Source organism: Trachinotus anak, unplaced genomic scaffold, assembly GCF_046630095.1.
Source record: "Trachinotus anak isolate AG129_WGS33_773 ecotype Australia unplaced genomic scaffold, CSIRO_AGI_Tana_v1 ptg000008l, whole genome shotgun sequence".
In the NCBI taxonomy this organism is placed as follows: domain Eukaryota; kingdom Metazoa; phylum Chordata; class Actinopteri; order Carangiformes; family Carangidae; genus Trachinotus; species Trachinotus anak.
Genome location: NW_027273859.1, coordinates 19,599,555 through 19,619,799, shown reverse-complemented (window position 1 = coordinate 19,619,799; position 20,245 = coordinate 19,599,555). Strand labels below are relative to the sequence as shown.

The following is a 20,245-nucleotide window of genomic DNA, read 5'->3' as shown; positions in this document are numbered from 1 at the left end:
TGGACTCCGAGTTGCTTGTTTCTCCAGCAGCATCACTGTTTGGCAAGATAAAGTGGGACATGTGACAGAGACTGAATGGAGCTGCTCTCAATAAGAACTATTGTCGAGGTCAACGTGACAACAACAGAGCGCTCTTTGGAGCAACTGGCAACATGATTGGTCAGATTTCAGATGTGTAGTTGTGTTTCTAACTTCCTTTGTTTGTGATATATAGCAAATAAATACATCCTAACATAGTTTGGCATTTGGATTGCAATTATTATTTTTATGTTTTTACAGTAGTGTCTTGCAATCTCTCTGTGAAATTTCATTATTTTTAAGCAACTATTATCTCTGCCCCACTCCTCTTTATTAATTGCATGCACACCCATAGCTTCAAATTAAAGAGCTTGGGGAACCACTTTCTGATAAGTCAACATGTATTTAAGCTGTAATGTATGACTCTATTAATGGTTTATGTGTCATTTACTAATGCTTTATAGATCAGTTATAAGCCATCAGTAACTAACTTTTGTACTTGGCCCCATAACTATTGGGTTCCTGGGCTGTAGAAAATTCCTATTTTCCCTATTATATACATTAGGGAGACCCCTTCAGCATCTACCTTATGAATTTAAATGATAGTTATGCTAGAGGTGGATCTCCCACAACTTGGCAACCCAAAAGTTTTTCTTATTAAAATCTTATAATTAGTAAACAATTTCTTAACCATTAATACAGCCAGCTTATGGCCTTGTAAATGGGGCCTTATCAGAGAATATACTGGAAAGGGAATCTATAAAACATCTAGCTGTTCATGTTCCCCCATAGAAAGCACTGTGCATTGAATCTTTCTATAACTTAAATGCAAACAAAGAAGTACTCTTATGCCTCTAAATCGAATTTGCTCATTAGGGTCAATAGAGTTTAGTCAATAGAAAGACAATGGGAAGTTTCCCTGAAGGAAATGTCTCTAATTTATCACATCAACACATTCCTAAAAATTACTAGCTGAGGTAGCCTATGTGTGACACTATCTGTGAATTTCCTGCTTGACATGCGAGAATCCCAGAACCTCTAATGGGAACTGAAACTGGGGAAAACCTGAGTTTCAGACAAGACAATGGTGTGAAAGAAAGCTCGATATTCAGGGGTCAGTTTGGAGTTTATCTTCAAGATGAAGTTAGGGACTGAAGTAGGATCAGATTTGTATGTGGATTATACCTATTAACGAAGTACTACAAAGTATTCCCTCATTAATATGCACACTTATGCAAAAACTTCATTAGAGCATCAACTCCATATGGAGTACCTGTGATGCAAGTATTAAGTTTCTACTGTGTATTGTTCTTGAGTTATCGTGTTCACAAGCTTGTTTCTACAGGGTCTCAGACACCAACATGACGGTGACATGATGTTGGACATGATGTCCACAGTGGCAGGACATGAAAACTATGTATTGACAATATTACATTGGATCCTTTAAATTTGGGTTTAATGACACTGAACCACACTCTTTGGTGGATGTGAAGCACCCATGATGGTTTATTTTTCAGGGATAAGTGAGAAAGTTATGTTGGGCTAGTAAATGGGTTACTAAGTCCCATTTGTTTAGATCAGAAAAATCAGTTGAAATTCTGACTTGGAAGTTGACATAAAGGCAATTTACAAGTCAGAATCTCATAATTACATTAACTCTGAAATGACAAGAATGCAGCCTTGATGTCGATCTGTCAGTGGTGATACTTGGCATGAGGGACAATATGAGACATGTGATTGCTAACTGTACTAATTCACTTTACAATATATCACTATATCACTATAAGTGAGTTTGTTGTGCAGTGCTGTTACTGTTTCAGTTCTACATTGCCTGTAGTTAAGACTTCAAAGCCAATTCCCTGTGCTGGATCTGCAGTGGAAGAGCGTTCAGCTCCTGACATAACTGCACACTACAAATAATTAGGGCAGGATAGTCACAATTGCCCTGATTACACATATATAAGTGGCTTTGCATGGAGCAAGTACGCTAAAAGTACAACATATAGCTGAGTATCAAGTTGTTGAACTGTTACCTGGACTCTTTTTAAAATTCTAGCAGTTCTTCCTGCTTATTCATGTTCAAGATGACAGACCAAACAACTACAGAGAGTTGAAAGACTGAAGTTGAAATTGATGAGTGTGCTTTATTACTGTGTTAAACTTATCTTCAGCCTTGATTTCTCAGCCACTTTAATAGGATTTAAAATCTAATCACAGATCCTTAACTCGTACGTTCACAGCCAAGGATCAGCGCCTCTCTGCTGACAGAACTTTCCTTGGATGAAGACGAGCTGACCTTTCCTCCTGTTAGAGGCAGCGAGAGTGTGCAGTGCTAGTCTGTTTGTTAATGTGCTGACTGGCACTTAACCTCCATATCCACGATACCAGGGTAACAAACAAACAAGTTTTTCCACTGATGTCAGGTGCCCTTACATTTGCATCCTTGTGGTTTCTGTGGACTGTCTACACAGACAAACAATGATCCACTGAAAGGGGTGTTTTGTTTGGGACAACCTTCGTTTCAGGTCTGCATTTCTGAGAGGTTGGTTTCTGATTCACCCTCTTGGTTTCTCTTCCTTGATGCCTAAATACCCGACTCTGCAGTTTATGTATTCACTGAAAAAACACAAATCAGCTATTCTACTGCAGCAAATAAGTCTACACTTACTGTAAAATAAGCACCTTTCACCTTTTACCATTCACTTGCATTATATATGTCTTGTATTCTCTACAGACAAAACACAGTAATCATTCTCTCCTTTGTATCAAAGTAGCAAAATGGAGCTCACTTTATTTGTCTCATTTTTCCCCACACTGCTCTAAACAATACTGTTTAAAGCTTCTGCGTGGACAAAAACACATATAGAGCTTCATACAAATAGTAAAAACATAAAAATGAATTCACCGTATTTCCATACATTACAATAGAATGACATCATGTAAGGGACATAACAGCAGGTAGCAGCAATCTGACTGAGGCAAAAAAAAAAAATTAACATAGAATATATAACTTATGAGTTCAGGCTCCATTTTAAGTTTAAGGACAGTCCAGGTTTTCTTATTCACAGGTGCCAGGCTCTCTACAAGCCTGCTTGCAGTGCGCACACAGACGCTCATTATATTCTGGGCAAAAGGAATTTCATTCATTTAAAATGGCAACATCAGACCAACATCAGACCAATATACACTGGAAACCGCATGTCCAACAAGCGTACACTGTAAAAAGCTTTTTTTTTCTTAGCCCAACTGAACATGCCGTACTGTATTTTGTTTTGTCATTCCATAATTAACTGTATTAAATTGGATTTAGCCAGAAACTTGACAGAAACTTCTGCTTTATATTTTAGTAAAGTGCAAGTACTGCCTTATGTAGAACACTTTCTTGCTGTAATCAAAGTTTACTGACCACACCAAAGGCAGCAGGTTATGCCTGCAGGCTGCAGCGTTGGGGTAAACTGTGTTGATGAAATGCACAGGAACAGCCAGCAGTTAATATGAAAGACTTGCAGTTCATTGATGTGTTTTAGGTCCTCTCTGGCCATTTAAAGGGACAGAGGCCCTGTACAGAATTGTCTCTGAGGCCTCACATTCAGTCAGTGCTACCATAGTGGTTCATACTGGAAGGGTTTTCTTGTAAACTGGTTGGTGAGGCTTCCTCCTCCTGTGATACCACCGCGTCCACTGGCTGTTCGAAGAAGTTGGACACACAGAACACCTGCAGAAAAACAATAGGAACACATTCTACTGTAACTATGATTCAACACCATTCAGAACTTATGACATTATGACAGAGCTGACATTATCAAAGTTGACTAGACTTTTGCGTACAGTATATTCTCCTTAATGTGTTTCTGTGCAAGATGCCTTTTTTATTTTTTACATTTACCTGTAAACTAAATTATTTATTTATTTACTCACTGACTTGCTGGTGAGTGAGTCATAAAAAACTCATTTTTCAAACCCACAGAACATTTTTTTTTTAAATTGTAAATGAGATCCCAATATATGTCAGGCTCAATCTCGGGTAGAATAATGTGTTAAATGAGTCATCAGGAATATTAACGTATGATTTGAATCATGAAGCCATAAAAACATGAAGTCTTGGATTTGAATATTTCACTGTGTAAAAATCGTATAAATTCAATGAATAGTTGCACACAGAACTTATACTAAATAACAGTGTGTAACAGACAGCATGGTACACAGTTAGATGATTTTTTAACCTTAAAGCTACTTAAGGGGAAACAAAAGCATAGAACTGCATGTTCATGATCAATGTGTTCTTTCTAAATATGCTTTCTGAATAAGTTGACTTGACTTTTTTAAATTTGCATATTGTGACAGTGCCGCATAAGAAATGCACAGTCTTGCTTTGCCATTATGCTAAAGGACCTTTCAGTGAAACTTACTGTGAAAATAGCCACTAAGCCCCCTTGCAGCAGGCCAGCGAGCACATCACTCCAGTGATGTTTGTAGTCAGACACCCGGGATAGACCCACATACACAGCAGTTGCAATCAGGAAGAACTGGATGGTGGGACGCAGAAGCCTCGCCCATTCTGACTTCAGTCTGGCTTGAATGTATAGCTACAGTACATCAGGGGGAGAAAATGAAACAAAAAAGATGTAGGGGTCACACCTAGGTATACAGTTTATATTGTCCAAGCCAATAGTTAGAATTCAGATGTTGGGAGCTAATGCCTTTGCTGTTTTTCTGTAGTTATTAGCTTATGAAACTAGGTATAGACAGTAAATCAGATACAGCAAAGCTATATATTCGAATTTAAATTGTTTAAGCATTTCTACTAATTATATGTATGTCAAATTTTGGCAATAAATAGTTTTTGAAAAGGAAAATATGTACTTACAACAAGGAACAGCATGCAGTACATAGAGAAGGATGAGTGGCCAGAGTAGAAGGACAGTCTACAAAAGATAAACAAGAGATACTGAATGAAATTCGGCACAGTCACCTTAATCAAGTCACTTCTCATGACAAATTGAATATCAACATCAAACCTTATTCCTATTTAACCATACTGATTAGAGATGGATTAAAGGGGAACTCCACAAATTTAACACATTAAAATCAGTTTACTAGTTGTGAGGAGCTCTACTTATCTTGTGAAAACCGTTAAATGATTATCTGAGAAAATAACTCAAGGTTATCTCAGCTTGGGCTTAAGACTGCACATTTTTAACCTAAAGTCTAAACTGGGGGCATGGAATTTGAAATGTGTGGGTAGGCAGGACCTACTGAAAAGACAATATTACACACAATATTATAGTTGATGTAAATAGTATTTCGTACCTTTTCCTTATTTATATATTTGTCTCTCTGATGCTGTCACACCTAAATCTCCAAGTAAAGCTCAGTAAACATGATCTTATCTCACTGAACTGCATTGAGGAAAGTGTATGTTTTGGATCACTGGAGTGTCCCTTTAAATACTGCCACCTAGAAAATTAATGGTCAATTTTGATCTTACATTATCACAATGACTGTGTATAAAGACGGACAACACGTCCCCACTTCCTGCCACTGTACATAAACGAAGCCAAAATACCCGCATACAGGCACTTTCATCTTGCGCTGATGACATAATTTGGAGACAAGAATCTGCGCAGTAGGGTTCAGGGTTGGAGCTGAGGTATTGATGTCCTGCCCATACAACAGCCTGACTCAATTACGAGTCAATCATGGCCCACTCCCTTTTTATAGCATCAAATAACTAATTAAAACCAAACTTATCAGAAAAATGAACTGTCATGTAACTGTCATGTGTCATGTCCACCTTTATATTCAGTCATTGGATAATCAGGCTCCTCCCAGTGAGGTGTCCCACTGCGACTGTTACACAATGCTTATAATGCTCTTGTGGATTTCATGTTCAGGACCATTACCTGGCCTCATCTACCAGAAACTTGTCTCCATCGCAGGTGAAGTTCTCGATGTATCCACCAGCTTTGCAGTTGATGCGATCCCAGACTGGCTTGCATACAGCCAGGAAGTTTGGCCGCAGACGACCAATAGAGTACTTTGCTATGTCTGTCAGAGACTGGCTGGCAGCAGCTCCAAATACATAGCTCCCCACAGCTTTGTAGACACACGCCGCATACTTGGTCCCTAAAGAGTGATTCTTGATGCGAGACAAGTAAATAGAAAGGCACTCGCCACATACGATCTGTAACAGGAGAAAACAACAATGAGTAACCTTTTCTCCAGCAAACAGTGACACTCCTTGACCAAATTCATGATGACAAAAAAACAGTTGAACTTTTGATCTTTTTTTGCAGTGACATTTAAAGGTCTTTCAGAAGTAGCGCACTGTTGACTTACCACGATCAGAGTGAAGGGGATCATGACTCCTCCCAGCAGCTGGTAGGATATGGTGTCCTCTTTAAGTGGGTATCTGATGGACTCATCATTACAGAAGAAACCCCGTTTGAAAGGGTTGTGTTGTGGGGTGAGGATAAAAAATGGAAGTCCAACTGTTAAAATGAAGAAAGACGAAGATAATGATTACAAATTACACCTCATTGACAGATTTCAGTTACACAAGCAACTGCAAATACTTAATGAGCCACTGCAACTATTACACAATGTTTATCTTGTTATCTAGTCATATCAAGAAACGTGACATGTTTGGATTGTACAGGCACTTCCCCTCTTTTTAAAGAGGGGAAGTGGCTCTTTTGGGTATCATTTCGCTGCAACGAAAATTTGCCTTACATAAGAGGGTAAAGTTACTAAATAACTAAATTAAAACCCTCAGGGCCTTCAGTTACAGCAGAACAATATTGCAAAAAAACAAGCATGATAAATCAGAGGAACATGCTGTCCTAATACAATCTTGCTGGTATTTAAGTCATTTTCCATGTTTAACTTTAGATAAAAAATGAAAAGGAAAAATTAAGGGACGATCACCTGAGAAAAGTTATCACAATGTTAATCTGTACAGGAAGCCCTGTCAAAACACATAAAAAATGGTCTGACTTGCTTTGGCAACACATTGTTTATTCCTGTTTCCTCACAACTTGCTTCATTTGCAGAAAACTGAAGAAAGAAGAACGGATGAAAAACATGACTGGTAGATAAAGTCAGCAACGAATTGCCGGACATTCCTCCAAGTATAATTACTGGCATTGATATTTTCAGGCTAAATGAGTTACCACACAGTCACAGAGCTTTGTTAAGGCCTGTTAGTTCAAACCTACTGCAGTGCAAATTACATTGACTGGTGTCTTTTGAAATTTCGGATAAACTGACACTGAGTGGGAATGACATCAATGGATTACGCACATCTGACTATGAGGTTAATCTTTCGAAATACTATTTACTTCCACTGGGACGAGTCTGTCTTCTGCCTAAAACAAAAGAGTCCAAGATAAACACCAAGAAAGACAGGAGCATAAGTAGATAGATGTATTATTATTATAATATCAACAATATAATTAACAATAATATCCACTGTTTTATTGTTTGATTAGATTATGTGCAAGTATTTAATTTCTGAGTGTTCATTCTCTGCCTGAGTGCTTTCAAATCCCCTTTATACTGCAGTTGCTGCAAAATAATTGTACCAAAAAACACTGGAAATTGATTTTTTTTATTGTCCTATAAACAATATTACAGCAAGTAAAGAAGATGACAGGTAACTAATGTCTGAGGAAGAAGAGTACTGATATGTAACTTTATTAAACTGGAATTATTTTGGTTCGGTTTAGTTTTTTGACAACATTTTAATATACTTATGAAAGCTCGTCATATCGAATTGTGTCATGGATAAAATAATAAAATCTTAGATATATAGATAACTTTTATCATGATGGAGACATCCATTCAATGTCTGACATTAGGATATATTTGAAAAAAAAAAAGATCTTAAGGACTAGAAAATTGAATCATATCATGTAATGGGTAAACGTATTTCTGTATTTTTACTTCAGTGCCGTTTTGAATGCAGGACTTTTACTGGCAGAGTGTTTCTACATTGTGGTACTTCTACTATAATGTCGCAAAAGTAAAAACACAACCGGCTTGTCCAAGACAGCAGCACATACTGTACAACACAGAGATCGCAGAGCATAAAAGAGGGACTTCAGATAAACTAGACTTAGATTTACCCTGAGAAGACATGGGTGGGACTGTAAATAAAGATTAGACCTGATTGCTGCCAGATCAAAAACAAAATAAGAAAATTGGTGCACAGTCAGCAGTGGGGCCAATCACAAGACAGTGAGTGCAGATTAATCACAGGGTAAGATTGTCTGGAGCTGTGTTTGTCTGAATCCTGATCAAACCTCGCAGCCATCAGACTGAATTTACTGTCCCAAGCAGTACAAAGTTCAGAACTGATTTTTTTTGTACAGCCATGATTCAGAGCCTTTTCAAAATGTCTTCTGTGTCAGTAGCACTGCAGCATTGTAAGATACATTTTGTAGTCTTGCTGCTACATGACTCTACTAAGATTACTACATTCCAAACAGTGAGCTAAAAATACAGCTTTGCTTGGAAAAACACACACACAGGGTAGGACTTTGTTGCCTTTTTTCCATCTTCCTGCCTAGTTCACTCAACCTCAAGCCTTCCCGTGTATGTTTATATGACGTTTATGCAAATCCTTTCAATTGATTTGCTTAAACAACTACCTAAGGCCTATATAATATCCCCTTCAGTGATGCGCAAGCCCTGTCATTTCTATTTGATAACAATATCAAAGGAAGTCTGTCGCCCTGTTTAGAAGTAAACAAGACGGATTAACCGGTCAGGGGATTAGGTTTACATACCGAGGATGAGGCAGGTAACATCCAGCAGGATGAGAGGGATCCCTGAGGCTTCAAACATGTTGCGTCTTCTTCCCCTGGAGTCTGTCTTAGCGAAAAATGTCCGGTCCCGACCGTCCCGGCTGCCGCTGCGTGGTCGCCGGCCGAGTTTAGGCGAGACGAGACGCAGCCTTTCTGCCGCGCATGTCTCGCTATTCCAGCACAAAATTAAAACACACCAGGGTCATTGTGCAACCACAGACTCTGAGGACTGTCCGAGAAGCTAAAACTAGCCTATCAGAGGATTTTTTTTTTTTTTTTTTTTTACTGTTTTTTGGAGAGGAAAAAAAAAAGTACAATATACTCTAGGTCAAAAACACTCAACTAAAGGCTAAATCTAAACTAACACCACCACAGACGTGAAGAGCCTCTCACCCTTTCAACTGTTCACAGACCATGTTAACACTGCGGGACCCCCTCCGCTCATGCTACTGTCCCGCCGTCGGATGAGACATCACCCGGTGAGGCACCGACTCAGGCGCTCCGCTCCCGTTGTGATTAATGCTGCCTTCACGGACAGCCGGGAAACATGAGCAGCGTAGCTGTGGTCAGCAATTAGGACCAAGCAGAGAGCTTTTTTTTTTTTTTTTTCAGCGTTGGGTTGTCAGCACCAATATGAAGTTACAGGTGCTTTGAAAACAAATGTCTGTATGTTCGCGACATATTTTCTCATTCATTTCATCAAGTCTTGTAGAATATTTTTAGGCGTGTATCTGAGGGCAGATGTCACACCCCTCAGTAAACTTGTGCTTTACTGGAGATGTCACTTTCCTCACATGATAAATAGTCTCTGCTTCATTCGTGGTTCAATGAAATTGTAAATTTGTAGTAGTCAAATAGACCAAGTTATCTTATTGAACTCCTTTTTCAATCACATGTAGATTACACCTCATTTGAGCAGGAAGCATCTTTAGCTGCTGGAGCCCAGCTGCCAAAGCCATAGTCCAAGGTAATAATCTAATAAACATGTATTTGGGAATATGCACCACTAAACCATGTCTAGACCCCTTTGCTCAACCACCATGTTATTGTTTATTTTCCTTTTACTGATTAGTCAATAGCTTAATCAATTAATTGAGAGTGTTTCACCTGTATAACTGTAATTCATTTCAATGAATTACACTCCCTATCGCATTATTTTGGTTTCTATGACGTTGGTTGACAACAGTTTAGACTTTGAAGAACAAAGCCATTATTACATTATTATTAAATACTGTTTACTGTCAAGACCCTGTGATCCAAAGTGATCCCGGCCGGTGTTCAGTCCTATTTCTAAACTGAATGGTCTGTGAAATCTCTCCCTTCACGATTGGACAAACTTTGTGTTGAATTTTCGAGGCGCACTTCAATGCAGCACGGGACGGGGAAGTGGTAATAGAGTTTCGGGCCTATCGTGTGGCTGCGTTGACGCTACGACAGCCGTCGGCCGATGCTGAGCTGCCCGCCCCTCCTCCCTCTGCTCCGAGGGTGCTGGAGGAACTGAGGTTGCTACAGTGTCGCTATTAATAGCTCAGAGTTCATCAATGCATCACACGGACGAGACGGAGCTGTGTAAGAATTCAGTACAATGTGTCTGTTTGGAGTGAATACATGAAAGGCTGCTTTCAACAGCTTCCTGGAACTTAGAGACATGTGTAAAAAAAAAAAAACACAAAAAAGAAAGAAGGAAAATAAGAAAGAAAGGAAAGAAGTGAAGACATAAACACATCACTATTTGTGACAGTGATGATCATCATGTATAAAGAGGGTTTTTGTCGTCTGTATTGTCGCTTACGGCCATACCACCCTGAACACGCCCGATCTCGTCCGATCTCGGAAGCTAAGCAGGGTCGGGCCTGGTTAGTACTTGGATGGGAGACCGCCTGGGAATACCAGGTGCTGTAAGCTTTTTCTTTTCTCTTTGCAAACAGCAGAGGGTGCTGCTGCTGCTGCTGCTGCTGCTGCTGCTGCTGCTGCTGCTGCTGCTTTAATACAGATAGTTGAAAATGATGACACTGGCAGTCTGTCATGTTATTGTGCATCTCTTTGGACTTTAGTGGACAGCACAGCTCAGAATGCAAAAACAACACTTTCATATTATGACCTCATAAAGTTTACATGTTGAGAGCAGACACAAAAAAGAAAGAAAGGAAAGGAAATAAGGCCATGCCAGATATAAACACACAGCAATGTTCATGGTGATTATCATCAGAGAAAGAACTGATTTCTCCAGCCCTTCATGTAAGTTTTCAAAAGTGATTTCAGGTGCGGCTCATCTTTCCTGAAACGCCTCTTGGCCCAACCTCCTAAACAGGAAGAGAAGAAGGGAAAACACACCAGGAGCCACAAACAGAGTGGGCAGGGCTGTCACACCCAGATGCATTCATGGGCCAAAGACCACTCTGACTTTCAGAGCATGTGATTGAAGTGATGTTGATCTATTGTCTATTGAAATCTAACTTCTTGAACTCAGCCATCATTACCTGCGCTCTTTGTGCTGTAACAAGTAAGAATATCTGCTGTGAAAAAGGGCGATGAATCCAGTTCATTTGGTAACAATAAGGACAAAAAGTGCACTGATGTCTTCTGACTTAAAGCAATGACGAAATGTTGCTGATGCTCATCAGACAACTGAAATGACTATCTTGCTCTTGTGCTCACTGTGAATATAGCAGCCGAGGTTTGTGTCTTAAAACTGGCAGTTTGGAAAAGTTAAACTTGATTTTTTTATTCATACTGATGTGAAACAATAGAAAACAAACATCCTAACAGAAAGATAAAATCCTCCTTTGTTTCCTTTATTTCTTGTTTCACTAAGGAGACTTACGCAAACCACACAAAGTAAAAGGATGAAAAAGTAATTGAAAGAAAGTTTTTTTTTCTCTCAATTAGTTTTCTATGGAGAAAAGAACATAAAGAAGACAAATTTTGATCACATTCTTCATACTTTTATTAACAAAAAAAAAATCAATTAGTTCTGATGTCAATTCTTTGCAATTTCTTTTGTTCCCATGGCGATAAATAATTAGAATAAACCAGCCTTTGCCTATTCTGTTAACATTACTTGAACACCCTGTTCTCTGGCATGATTTCAGGAAGTGTAAGTCACCATAAATTATCATTAAAAACCAGAACAAGAACATACATAATAATCATTAAAAATCTCTAACTCATTGTCCTCATTATGCTCCTTTGTTCTCCTTCCTCTTGGAGTTCAAATGAGCCTCGATCTCTTGTTTGAAGAACAGCTCCCCTAGCTGGCCATGCGAGGCTTCGCTCATGGCCTTGGTTTGCATACACATCTTGTACTTGTCCGGAGGAAGCTCATCTGCGCAGCTCTTCTCGTGCCACAAGTGGAAAAGGCCGCGAGACGGGGAACGAATCACCATCAGCTTACTGTGAAGGTACTTCCTGTACAGGTGTACGTCCTCCAACCCCCAGCCTTTGATGTTACGGTCAAAACCACCTGCCAAGAAACAGACAAAGTATACACGCATAAATGGAAGAAATTTTATATAAAAATACATAGAATCCTGTACTTTTATGCATTTGGACAGTTTGGTATCTACAATAATCAGTAATATTTAACTGTATAAGAATTTTTCAGATTATGAAATTTGTGAAATCAATGATGACACAAGCTGTTTCATTACCTATGTTGATGAAATCAGACCTGTACTGGCATGTCATGCCAAACCCAAAGTCTCTCCAGAATCCAGTTTCTTTCCTTATCACCTAAGACAAAAAAGATAACACTTACATTCTCACTTATATTATGATGACATTCTTGATGTAATTTATTCAAGTAAATCTGTTTATTTTTTTCAACCCACCAGCTGCTGTTGAACTGCAGGCAGACGTGTCTGATTACTGTAGATGATAGATGGGTTGTACTGGCTGAAGAGCACTGGATAATACACTTTCTTACCTAGAGACAAAAACAGAACAGCTCAAAAAGCTGTAGTAGGCACACTTTCTGCTTTTACCTTTCTCTTTCTCTCTTTCAAGTGAAGGATTCTTTGGTATTTGATGCATTTTTCATAATTTGCAGCTACAGCAGAGGTTTGACTGGACTGACTAATAATAAGAACTGGGTGGTTAGTATGATCAACAGTAAGCACCAGGCCTGAGCACAGAAATAAAAGAGTAACTTCTCCAGAGACTCACATTACAGAGCTGGACACACTGACTGAGTGCTAATCGATCTCTTGGATTGCAGTGCAGGAACACCACAACGATGATGACTTATACTACAGTAGGGGACAAAATTAACTGAATCCCACAGATTGGCATTTCAACTGCAAATCCCTGCACTCAAAGGTTTTCCAAAAATGAAACCTTCAAATTCTCAAACTCTCTATACAGCTTTGCTAAACCCATGCAGGTTTTTCGACTAACAATACCTGATGAGAGTTCTTCTTGGGTCTGCGTGTGTGTATGTACATACGATGATTGATTGACATCTCCCTGGTAAGTTTTCTAATTTTTTAAAAATGTATGTCAACTTACACCTTAAATATTTTCATCACCCTTTTTCTGGTCCCACAGTTTGTAGTTGTGCTACAGGTGTCTTCACATGGAGAGATTATGAGAAAAACAGGAAAATATCAAGAATAGCTTACTTTGTACAGAGGCTCTGGTCAAGGGAGACCCCTGACTCTAAGAACAGAGAAGACATCTGTTGTATACTGCTAATCCTTCACTGGGACAGAGAAATTAAAAGCTGGAACAAACCAATAAAAGTTTGACGTTGGGCCATGAAACAGGCTGCACTCCACTAGGCAGTGAACTGCTATGTCAAAGTCTTTTACCCTTTACCTTACCTTGAACCTGTTTTTATCCCTAACCTCAACCAGTTGTCTCTTATGATGCTACACCTATGATGCTACACCTAACCATAACCATAACCTAAGCTCTAACCCCAACCACAGAAGGGGGCACTAGAGGAAACACCATCTGAAGTGGTAACAGACTTCAACTCCAAACCGACATGCTGCGGGTAAACTTGCTGAAATTCAGTGCAAGCAGCAGAAGAGTTGAATGTGAATGTGAAATGTTGAATCTCTAGTGAACATCACACCCTTTGCTGCCCTTTAAATATTTCAGCTGGTTGGCAGAGACAGAACTGTACTGAGCAAACCACGTGAAATATGTGCTTGTTTGTCATTATTGTTTATGTTGCTGTTTGACCATGTGGTATGTTTTTTTGGATGTGCAGGGCCTTTAATCAATCTGTACCACTTCCTGATAAGGCACTGTTTATAAAGGGTTAAATAATGGCTTTATTTATGGTTGGTAAATCATTTACTAAGACTTAACAGATTAGTTATAACCCATTAGTAAGAGCAACTTTTGGGTTGTTAGGTTGTGAAAATCCTCCTTGCAGGTATGACAGTTTCAAATGCCGCCAATAGTTTCATAATCATATTACATAAGTAGTTAGTTAGCTTGGCCAATGTAACTTCAGGAGACTAGTGAACAGCTATGATGCAGTGGTGCACCACCAGAATGTGGTGGGTAGAGCCCCCCTTGACTGGTCCCCCCCCCCCCCCCCCAGTGCCACCTCATTTTAAAAATCCCATATAATAGCCTCTGCCTGTCTCTCACCAGGCTCAGCATTGAGACGACAGGAAGTTAAGAAGTCAGCGGTGAAGTGGATGTCAACATCACAGAAAAAGAGCAGGACGTTCTGGCTCCGCCTCCAAGCCCTGGCGCCCACGTCTAAGCCTCGACCGCGAGAAAACTCCTCATTCAGCTGGATCAGCGTGAAGCTCCTGAACCGAGTCTCTCTGAGGGAAAGATGAAGACATGGCTTTATCTGTGTGCAATAAGACAGGTACTTTAATGAAATAATAAAATATACTTTAATTTAATTTGAAATGTTTAGAGTGAATAATCATTCAAAAACAACCAACTTTCAGACATAGAGTGTTGCAGCATCACATAGTTAACAATAGTTCATAGAGGACCTAAAACATTTTGCTCCCAGAGGCCTAAAGTAATAAAAGATCCTGCATTACGATTTTATAGAGGGATGTGTGTTTCTCCCTGGAGGTTCAGGGGCTTCAGAGGACCAGCTTGTTATTAGCCTGCAGCTCCAAAACCCTGATTCTCTCTCAGTTTTTTTTATCTTTTATCTCAAAATATCTGCAGTGCAGCACAACCACATCTGAAAATACATATTTCATCTTTGTCCTGCAGTAATCTACCTGAAGTTTTTCATCAGTTAGTTTCATTACATGTTATCGTCTTGACAGAGGTGAAATGACTTTGACCCAAGTAAGATTCGTCTCATGAATCCAGTGGCTTTAAACATGACAAAATCAGCAGGTAGTTACTTTATTTGATCTTATTTCACATAAATGTGACCCTAAAATGAATACAAACAAAAATAATTCTTAGAATCTGGGAATAAAGATCTCTAATCTCTTGTGTCATGAAGACAGAAAACTTGGAGCTGAACAAGAGAAAAGGCGCATACAATTATTTGAAATCGGTTTTTGGGAGCTTGAAACTTGTCCGTGATTTCATACCTGTGACAAACATGGACTGAGCTGTCCAAAGTCACAGGGAGACTCTGTAGGTGAGTGTTGTGTAAGGGAGGCAGTTTACAACAATACACCAAACCAATGTGACATCGGCTGATGTTCAAACTGTGAATTGACTACCTGGGGATTACCTGGTGGTCTGGTCCAACATGGCTTTGACCTGGTCTATCTGATCTCGCCCAAAGTAGACGACAGTGAGATGAATCTTGCCGTCCTGCTGGATGCACACTTCTCTGAACAGGTAACACAGAGGGAGGCACGTGTTAGGTGCACTTCTATGTGACTTTCTCCAGCGATAGCCACAAATGACCTTATTTTAGATAAGCCACGGAAATTGCATCTTTCAACAACAGGGCAATTCAAAGTGCTCTACATTTAACACAAAAGGCATTAAGAAAAGAAACAAACAACAATATAAAAAGACACATTTAAACATAGAAAAGGGGTGATTAAAAAATCCAGTGGCAATAATAAATGCAGTGGCAAACAAAAAAAGTCTTTAACCATGATTTTAAAAGAAATGAGACAAATACATTATTTGGTGTATAAAAAGTGAATGTTAAATGTTACTAAAATCTCTTAAAGTGTTCTTTAACCAGCAGCTCTTTCATCTTTGACATCAGTCTTAAAAAGATATCTGCGGTTCCAGAAAAATTGTCAATAAAATTCACTGTATAGAGGGCACGCACAGTGTTAAGTGCCTACTTCTGACTGATGGTAGGGGGCCACAGATAAACACCTCAGTATTAAAGAGATGAGTGTATTGAATAAAGTGTTGTTTCACAGATAAGGAGAACAATTAGATCCACATCTGTGAAACTAACCTTTAAAATCTGTAAGCTTCTCATTTTCTCTGAAGTGGCGAGGAGCCTCTCAGGCAAGCTACTCTATTAAGATAAGGTTTCAGTCAGCACTTCCAGGTGTATTACTTAACTGTGAGATCAATAACATAATCCCAGTTCGTGTAGTGAATGGGTGACAAGGTGGTCATTCAGCCTCAAATGATACCTGAAGTTGTTCATGAACTGCTTGAATTTGTCCGGCCTCTTGGACAGAGGAACGATGATGTTGATGAGCATGCTGCTCGTATCCACACTCTCGCTCTTCACCTTCATCATGGGGCCGAACGGCCTGAAGAGCACCAGCTGTGTGAAGTCCTGCGGGCTGTCGCCTTTAAACATCAGCTCATAAACGGTTCCTCTGTCCCGCTCTGTACGAGTCAACCCTGTGGCAAACGAAAGAGGACAACATCTTCGTCACAAAATCAAAAATGTATTTTAGTCTTTAAAGTCTATCGTATGTGCAGATGGATCCCAATTGATTTTTTTGTGGTAATAATTTGAAACCACCTTCTACGAAGTCTGAAGGGGAGTATGTTCGCTTCCGCCTGATGTTGTCCGTGTGTTGCTGAGGTCCATTCAGGGCGTGCAGAGCTGTTTCCACGGTGCCTATCAGCTCATCCCTGCGGTCTTTCCTCACAGGCCTCTCCTCAGGGTGCCTGGTCAACCCTGTCTCCAGCTGGTACACCCTGAGTGATGCAACAAAAACCCCACTCTATAAAGAGGCAGCATTGCATGAGGTTAAGACTTGACATCAGGAGCAGGTGTTTACACAGTGCTCCCGGAGGCCCTGAAAGCGCTCCTGTGGCTGTCTTTAACGACGAACAACTGTCCAACTCACCTCCGCAGAGTGAAAGTGTCAAAAGGAATCACTGCATATTCGCTGGACAGCTTTACACCTGAGTTCACCTCCGCCTGGTTCAGCTGGGAGCGGAACAACTCCTGGAGGACATGATGTAACATTTACTACTGTGCCTATGATGTCAAACTTCATTTATTGCATCAGGCCACATGAACCTTTCTACATCTATCATGCTGTGTCATGTTTTCCTACCTTCAGGTCAGACTGTGTCGGGGTTTTGTGCAGACTCTCCAGACCCTGAGGCAGAATCCCTTTGGTTTTTGCTTTATCCAGGGACTCCTGGAGCTGCTGCGTCCTCTCTTGGAGAGCCTCCTTCAGCTGGGTTATTTGCTTTGTCAGGCTGTTGATGTAATGTCTGTGAGAGTCCTCCCTCTCCTGCAACAAAGCCATGTATCCCTCCTTAGTGGTGGCCCCCCCAGACCACAGCAGAGACTGCTGGCTGCTGCGAGACGCAGGTTTACAGGCCAGGAGGTAGAACAGCGAGAGACAGCAGCAGAGGCCCAGCACAATGAGGCCGACACGGGCCACGAGGGCCAGCAGCCACCGTTTAAACATGGTGGGTAGTCTTTTAGACGATTTTTAAATGCTTGAGGCTTATAAAATCATGGCTCAGCTTCTGTCATGTGGAGGTGCACCTACAAAAAGATGAGCAACCCATAGCTCCAAAACTATGCATTAAAAAATATGATTTTTAAAGAAGATGTCCTCCAGTTTTTTCATCTCGTCCTCATCTGTCACATCCACAGGCACCATCTTCACGGGGCATTTTGACATTCATGTCTTTTGCTTCAATGTGTCTGTGCCACTTTAAGTGCAGAGGTCATCACCACAGTATCGAAACTCCCTACAATGACAAAAATATACAGTTTAACGCATTGGTTCCCAATATCTTATGCGACTTAAATCTACCAGAGACCCTGCATTAGAGGTTATGGAATTCATCTTACAGCTGTTGATATATATGTTTTACTTAAAATCACAAATAATCTCATGTGGCTGTTAGAGGGAAGTCACAATGATTCGTCCTCTGGGGACCTTACAACAGCAAACAAATTCAGTGACAACCAGAGAAAGCGAAACAACCAGCCTAGTCAGTCTGGTTCTGCTGCGCTGCAGTGTTTTTGTGAGTTCATGGCATGCGCCTTTGTCTTGCTGCTGTTGGACTGTTGGTCAGGTTTCGTTTGGCTGCTGTAAAATGCACAGAAAGAGAAATAACCTGACCTTACATTCACTCTGAGTGCCACGACGCTGAATGTGGGAAGTGGCAGAAACAAGCATTTCTCTGTGTGTCTCTCCACTCTGTGTGTGTGTGTGTGTGTGTGTGTGTGTGTGTTGCCATCATCAGTTTATTCACAGCACAGTTGGCTCTTTATTGCTCAGGTAGAGGCTGATCTCATGAAAGACTTGCTTATGTTTCCAGGTCCACCCAAGCAGTGTGTGTGTGTGTGTGTGTGTGTGTGTGTGTGTGTGTGTGAGGGTACATGTATTGGTGACTACACTTGCATGTCTACATGTGTTCATACCACGAGGACCCTTCTAACACAGTCCACCATAAATTCAGTACTTTTATTAAAATGTTTTATTATAAAATATTATAGTTATGGTTGTAATCTTGCATCTACTGTGGCTCCTCAGAGTGAGACCTTTCGTCTGTTTAATATGACTGCATAGCTTTCACCCTGCTGTCATCCCTAGTTGAACACCTTAAAGGCAATGAATCACGGTGGGTCATCAGACTTATGAGCTCTCATGATGAAACTGATTGCAAAACAAAAAAAAAAAGAAATCCTGAGATCACAAGCTGAAACATGTGAAAGTAACCAAATAATACACAGGTTCTTTAAAGCTGTAATTAAGGACAGAGCTATTAAAAAATAAATATAATTATACTCACCAGCTGCTGTGAATCTCAGGAAAGTTATAATTGGATGTCGACCATCCTAAACTGCTTCTCTCAGTCTGTCACTGTTTCAGGTTAAAAAAAAAAACAGCATCTTACCAATGTTTGCAGGCAGGAGCGTTGTGTGTTTGTTAGAGTTAAAAAAAAGTGAGATGCTGAATTGTCCAGAAATTATCTCTATCTCACTAGCTTGTCACAATTTTAGGGCTGAAGTGGCCTTACAGAAGTAAATTGAACTACTGAGGACCTCCTCTCTCCCATTCTCTCTCCACTCAGTCCCCTCCTTTTCCCAGCGCCTCCCTCTCCTCTCTCTCTCTTTCCGTCAGCCCCAGTCCCCCCACCACCACCGCCATCCCTATGGAGATCTAACACCATCTGCCTTCATACTGAATTCCCTCTCAGGTCCTTCGAGGCTCCGCCACTCTGCCCTTAAGTCTAATTAGAAGGCAACTGGAGTAAGGAATGCCCTTCAGACTTCGATGCTCTGCCACCTGCAATCTGTTGTTGGGGAAATAGCTAGGTACCAGTTGGATCCCACCAATAGGACGGGGTCTTGCACATTTAATGAGGCAGCATACAGATGGCCCTTGTTTTCATTCGGATATTGGCTCCTGAGCCCCGACTCCTCTAAATCGTGAAGTTTGTTTCCCCTCTTTTTTCTTGTAGATTCTGAGCCCAATATGAATCTTTGTGATTTATTATTTAATAATTCATTGTTATGATGAATGTTTTTGAAATGTGAGTGTGAGTTATCATACAGTGACATGGCAAATCATTTTTTTAAAGGAAGGAGACAAAGTTTTCAGGGAAGGAGTGAAACCTGTTTCCTGTCCTGGCACAGAGATTATTGTTATTATATTACTACCATGATTTGATTTGATTAACTGTTTTTTCCACCAGAGGAATATAGCTGAATGTCGATGCACTGGGTGTGTGCCTCAGCAAGACACATCTGGTTTGACAGGAAAGAAAAAGACAAAACATTACTAATATAAAAAGTTTTGTTTTGTTTTTTCCTTTCTAAAATGTTTTCCTTGTGAAATTGTTGTTTGTCGTTAGAGATTTAAGATTTCACACAAATAAAAATAATTATAAAGGTATACTTTTTTGCAGATTAACAGACCATCAAAAATAAACTATAAGATATAAAACTAAAAATCATCAGCAAGGACCAGCATTCTGTTTGTTCTGTTTAGCAACAGCTGTGCACTCAACACATTGCTGGAGCATTTGTAGATGTACACACTGCTACTGTCCATTGAGAAGCGGATAGA

At 40.1% G+C, this 20,245-nt stretch overlaps 2 protein-coding genes and 1 non-coding gene across 3 annotated transcripts; 1 reads left to right on the top strand and 2 right to left on the bottom strand.

The window, feature by feature from the left end:
• Positions 1–2,777: 2,777 nt before the first annotated feature.
• Positions 2,778–9,351, bottom strand: LOC139624305 (phospholipid phosphatase 1-like). The gene is made up of 7 exons (XM_071483334.1): positions 9,219–9,351; positions 8,808–8,995; positions 6,358–6,509; positions 5,922–6,202; positions 4,886–4,943; positions 4,428–4,604; positions 2,778–3,733 (listed from the first exon to the last, which is right to left on the bottom strand). The coding sequence occupies exons 1-7, from the start codon at positions 9,239–9,241 to the stop codon at positions 3,608–3,610; spliced, it is 1,005 nt and encodes a 334-aa protein (XP_071339435.1). The 5' UTR covers positions 9,242–9,351; the 3' UTR covers positions 2,778–3,607.
• A 1,260-nt stretch (positions 9,352–10,611) lies between these two features.
• On the top strand, positions 10,612–10,730 carry LOC139624809 (5S ribosomal RNA). The gene has a single exon (XR_011691754.1). It is a non-coding gene; the product is annotated as a 5S ribosomal RNA (ribosomal RNA).
• An 804-nt stretch (positions 10,731–11,534) lies between these two features.
• Positions 11,535–19,435, bottom strand: LOC139624302 (chondroitin sulfate N-acetylgalactosaminyltransferase 1-like). Its single transcript, XM_071483331.1, has 10 exons — positions 18,966–19,435; positions 17,264–17,915; positions 17,051–17,151; positions 16,720–16,898; positions 16,379–16,595; positions 15,502–15,603; positions 14,430–14,611; positions 12,656–12,750; positions 12,476–12,557; positions 11,535–12,288 (listed from the first exon to the last, which is right to left on the bottom strand). The coding sequence occupies exons 2-10, from the start codon at positions 17,624–17,626 to the stop codon at positions 12,005–12,007; spliced, it is 1,605 nt and encodes a 534-aa protein (XP_071339432.1). The 5' UTR covers positions 17,627–17,915; positions 18,966–19,435; the 3' UTR covers positions 11,535–12,004.
• Positions 19,436–20,245: the final 810 nt, after the last annotated feature.

Excerpts from the sequence above, each read along its gene's own strand:
- LOC139624305 (XM_071483334.1), bottom strand. The coding sequence starts at position 9,241 with ATGGTCTGTGAACAGTTGAAAGG. Across the intron at positions 6,510-8,807 it reads TGTTACCTGCCTCATCCTCG|TTGGACTTCCATTTTTTATC; the intron begins GTATGTAAACCT and ends TCATTTTAACAG. Across the intron at positions 3,734-4,427 it reads GCTTAGTGGCTATTTTCACA|GTGTTCTGTGTGTCCAACTT; the intron begins GTAAGTTTCACT and ends GTTTTTCTGCAG.
- LOC139624302 (XM_071483331.1), bottom strand. The coding sequence starts at position 17,626 with ATGTTTAAACGGTGGCTGCTGGCCCTCGTGGCCCGTGTCGGCCTCATT. Across the intron at positions 16,899-17,050 it reads GACACTTTCACTCTGCGGAG|GGTGTACCAGCTGGAGACAG; the intron begins GTGAGTTGGACA and ends TGCATCACTCAG. Across the intron at positions 12,751-14,429 it reads TCGTCTCAATGCTGAGCCTG|GTAAGAAAGTGTATTATCCA; the intron begins GTGAGAGACAGG and ends TTTTGTCTCTAG.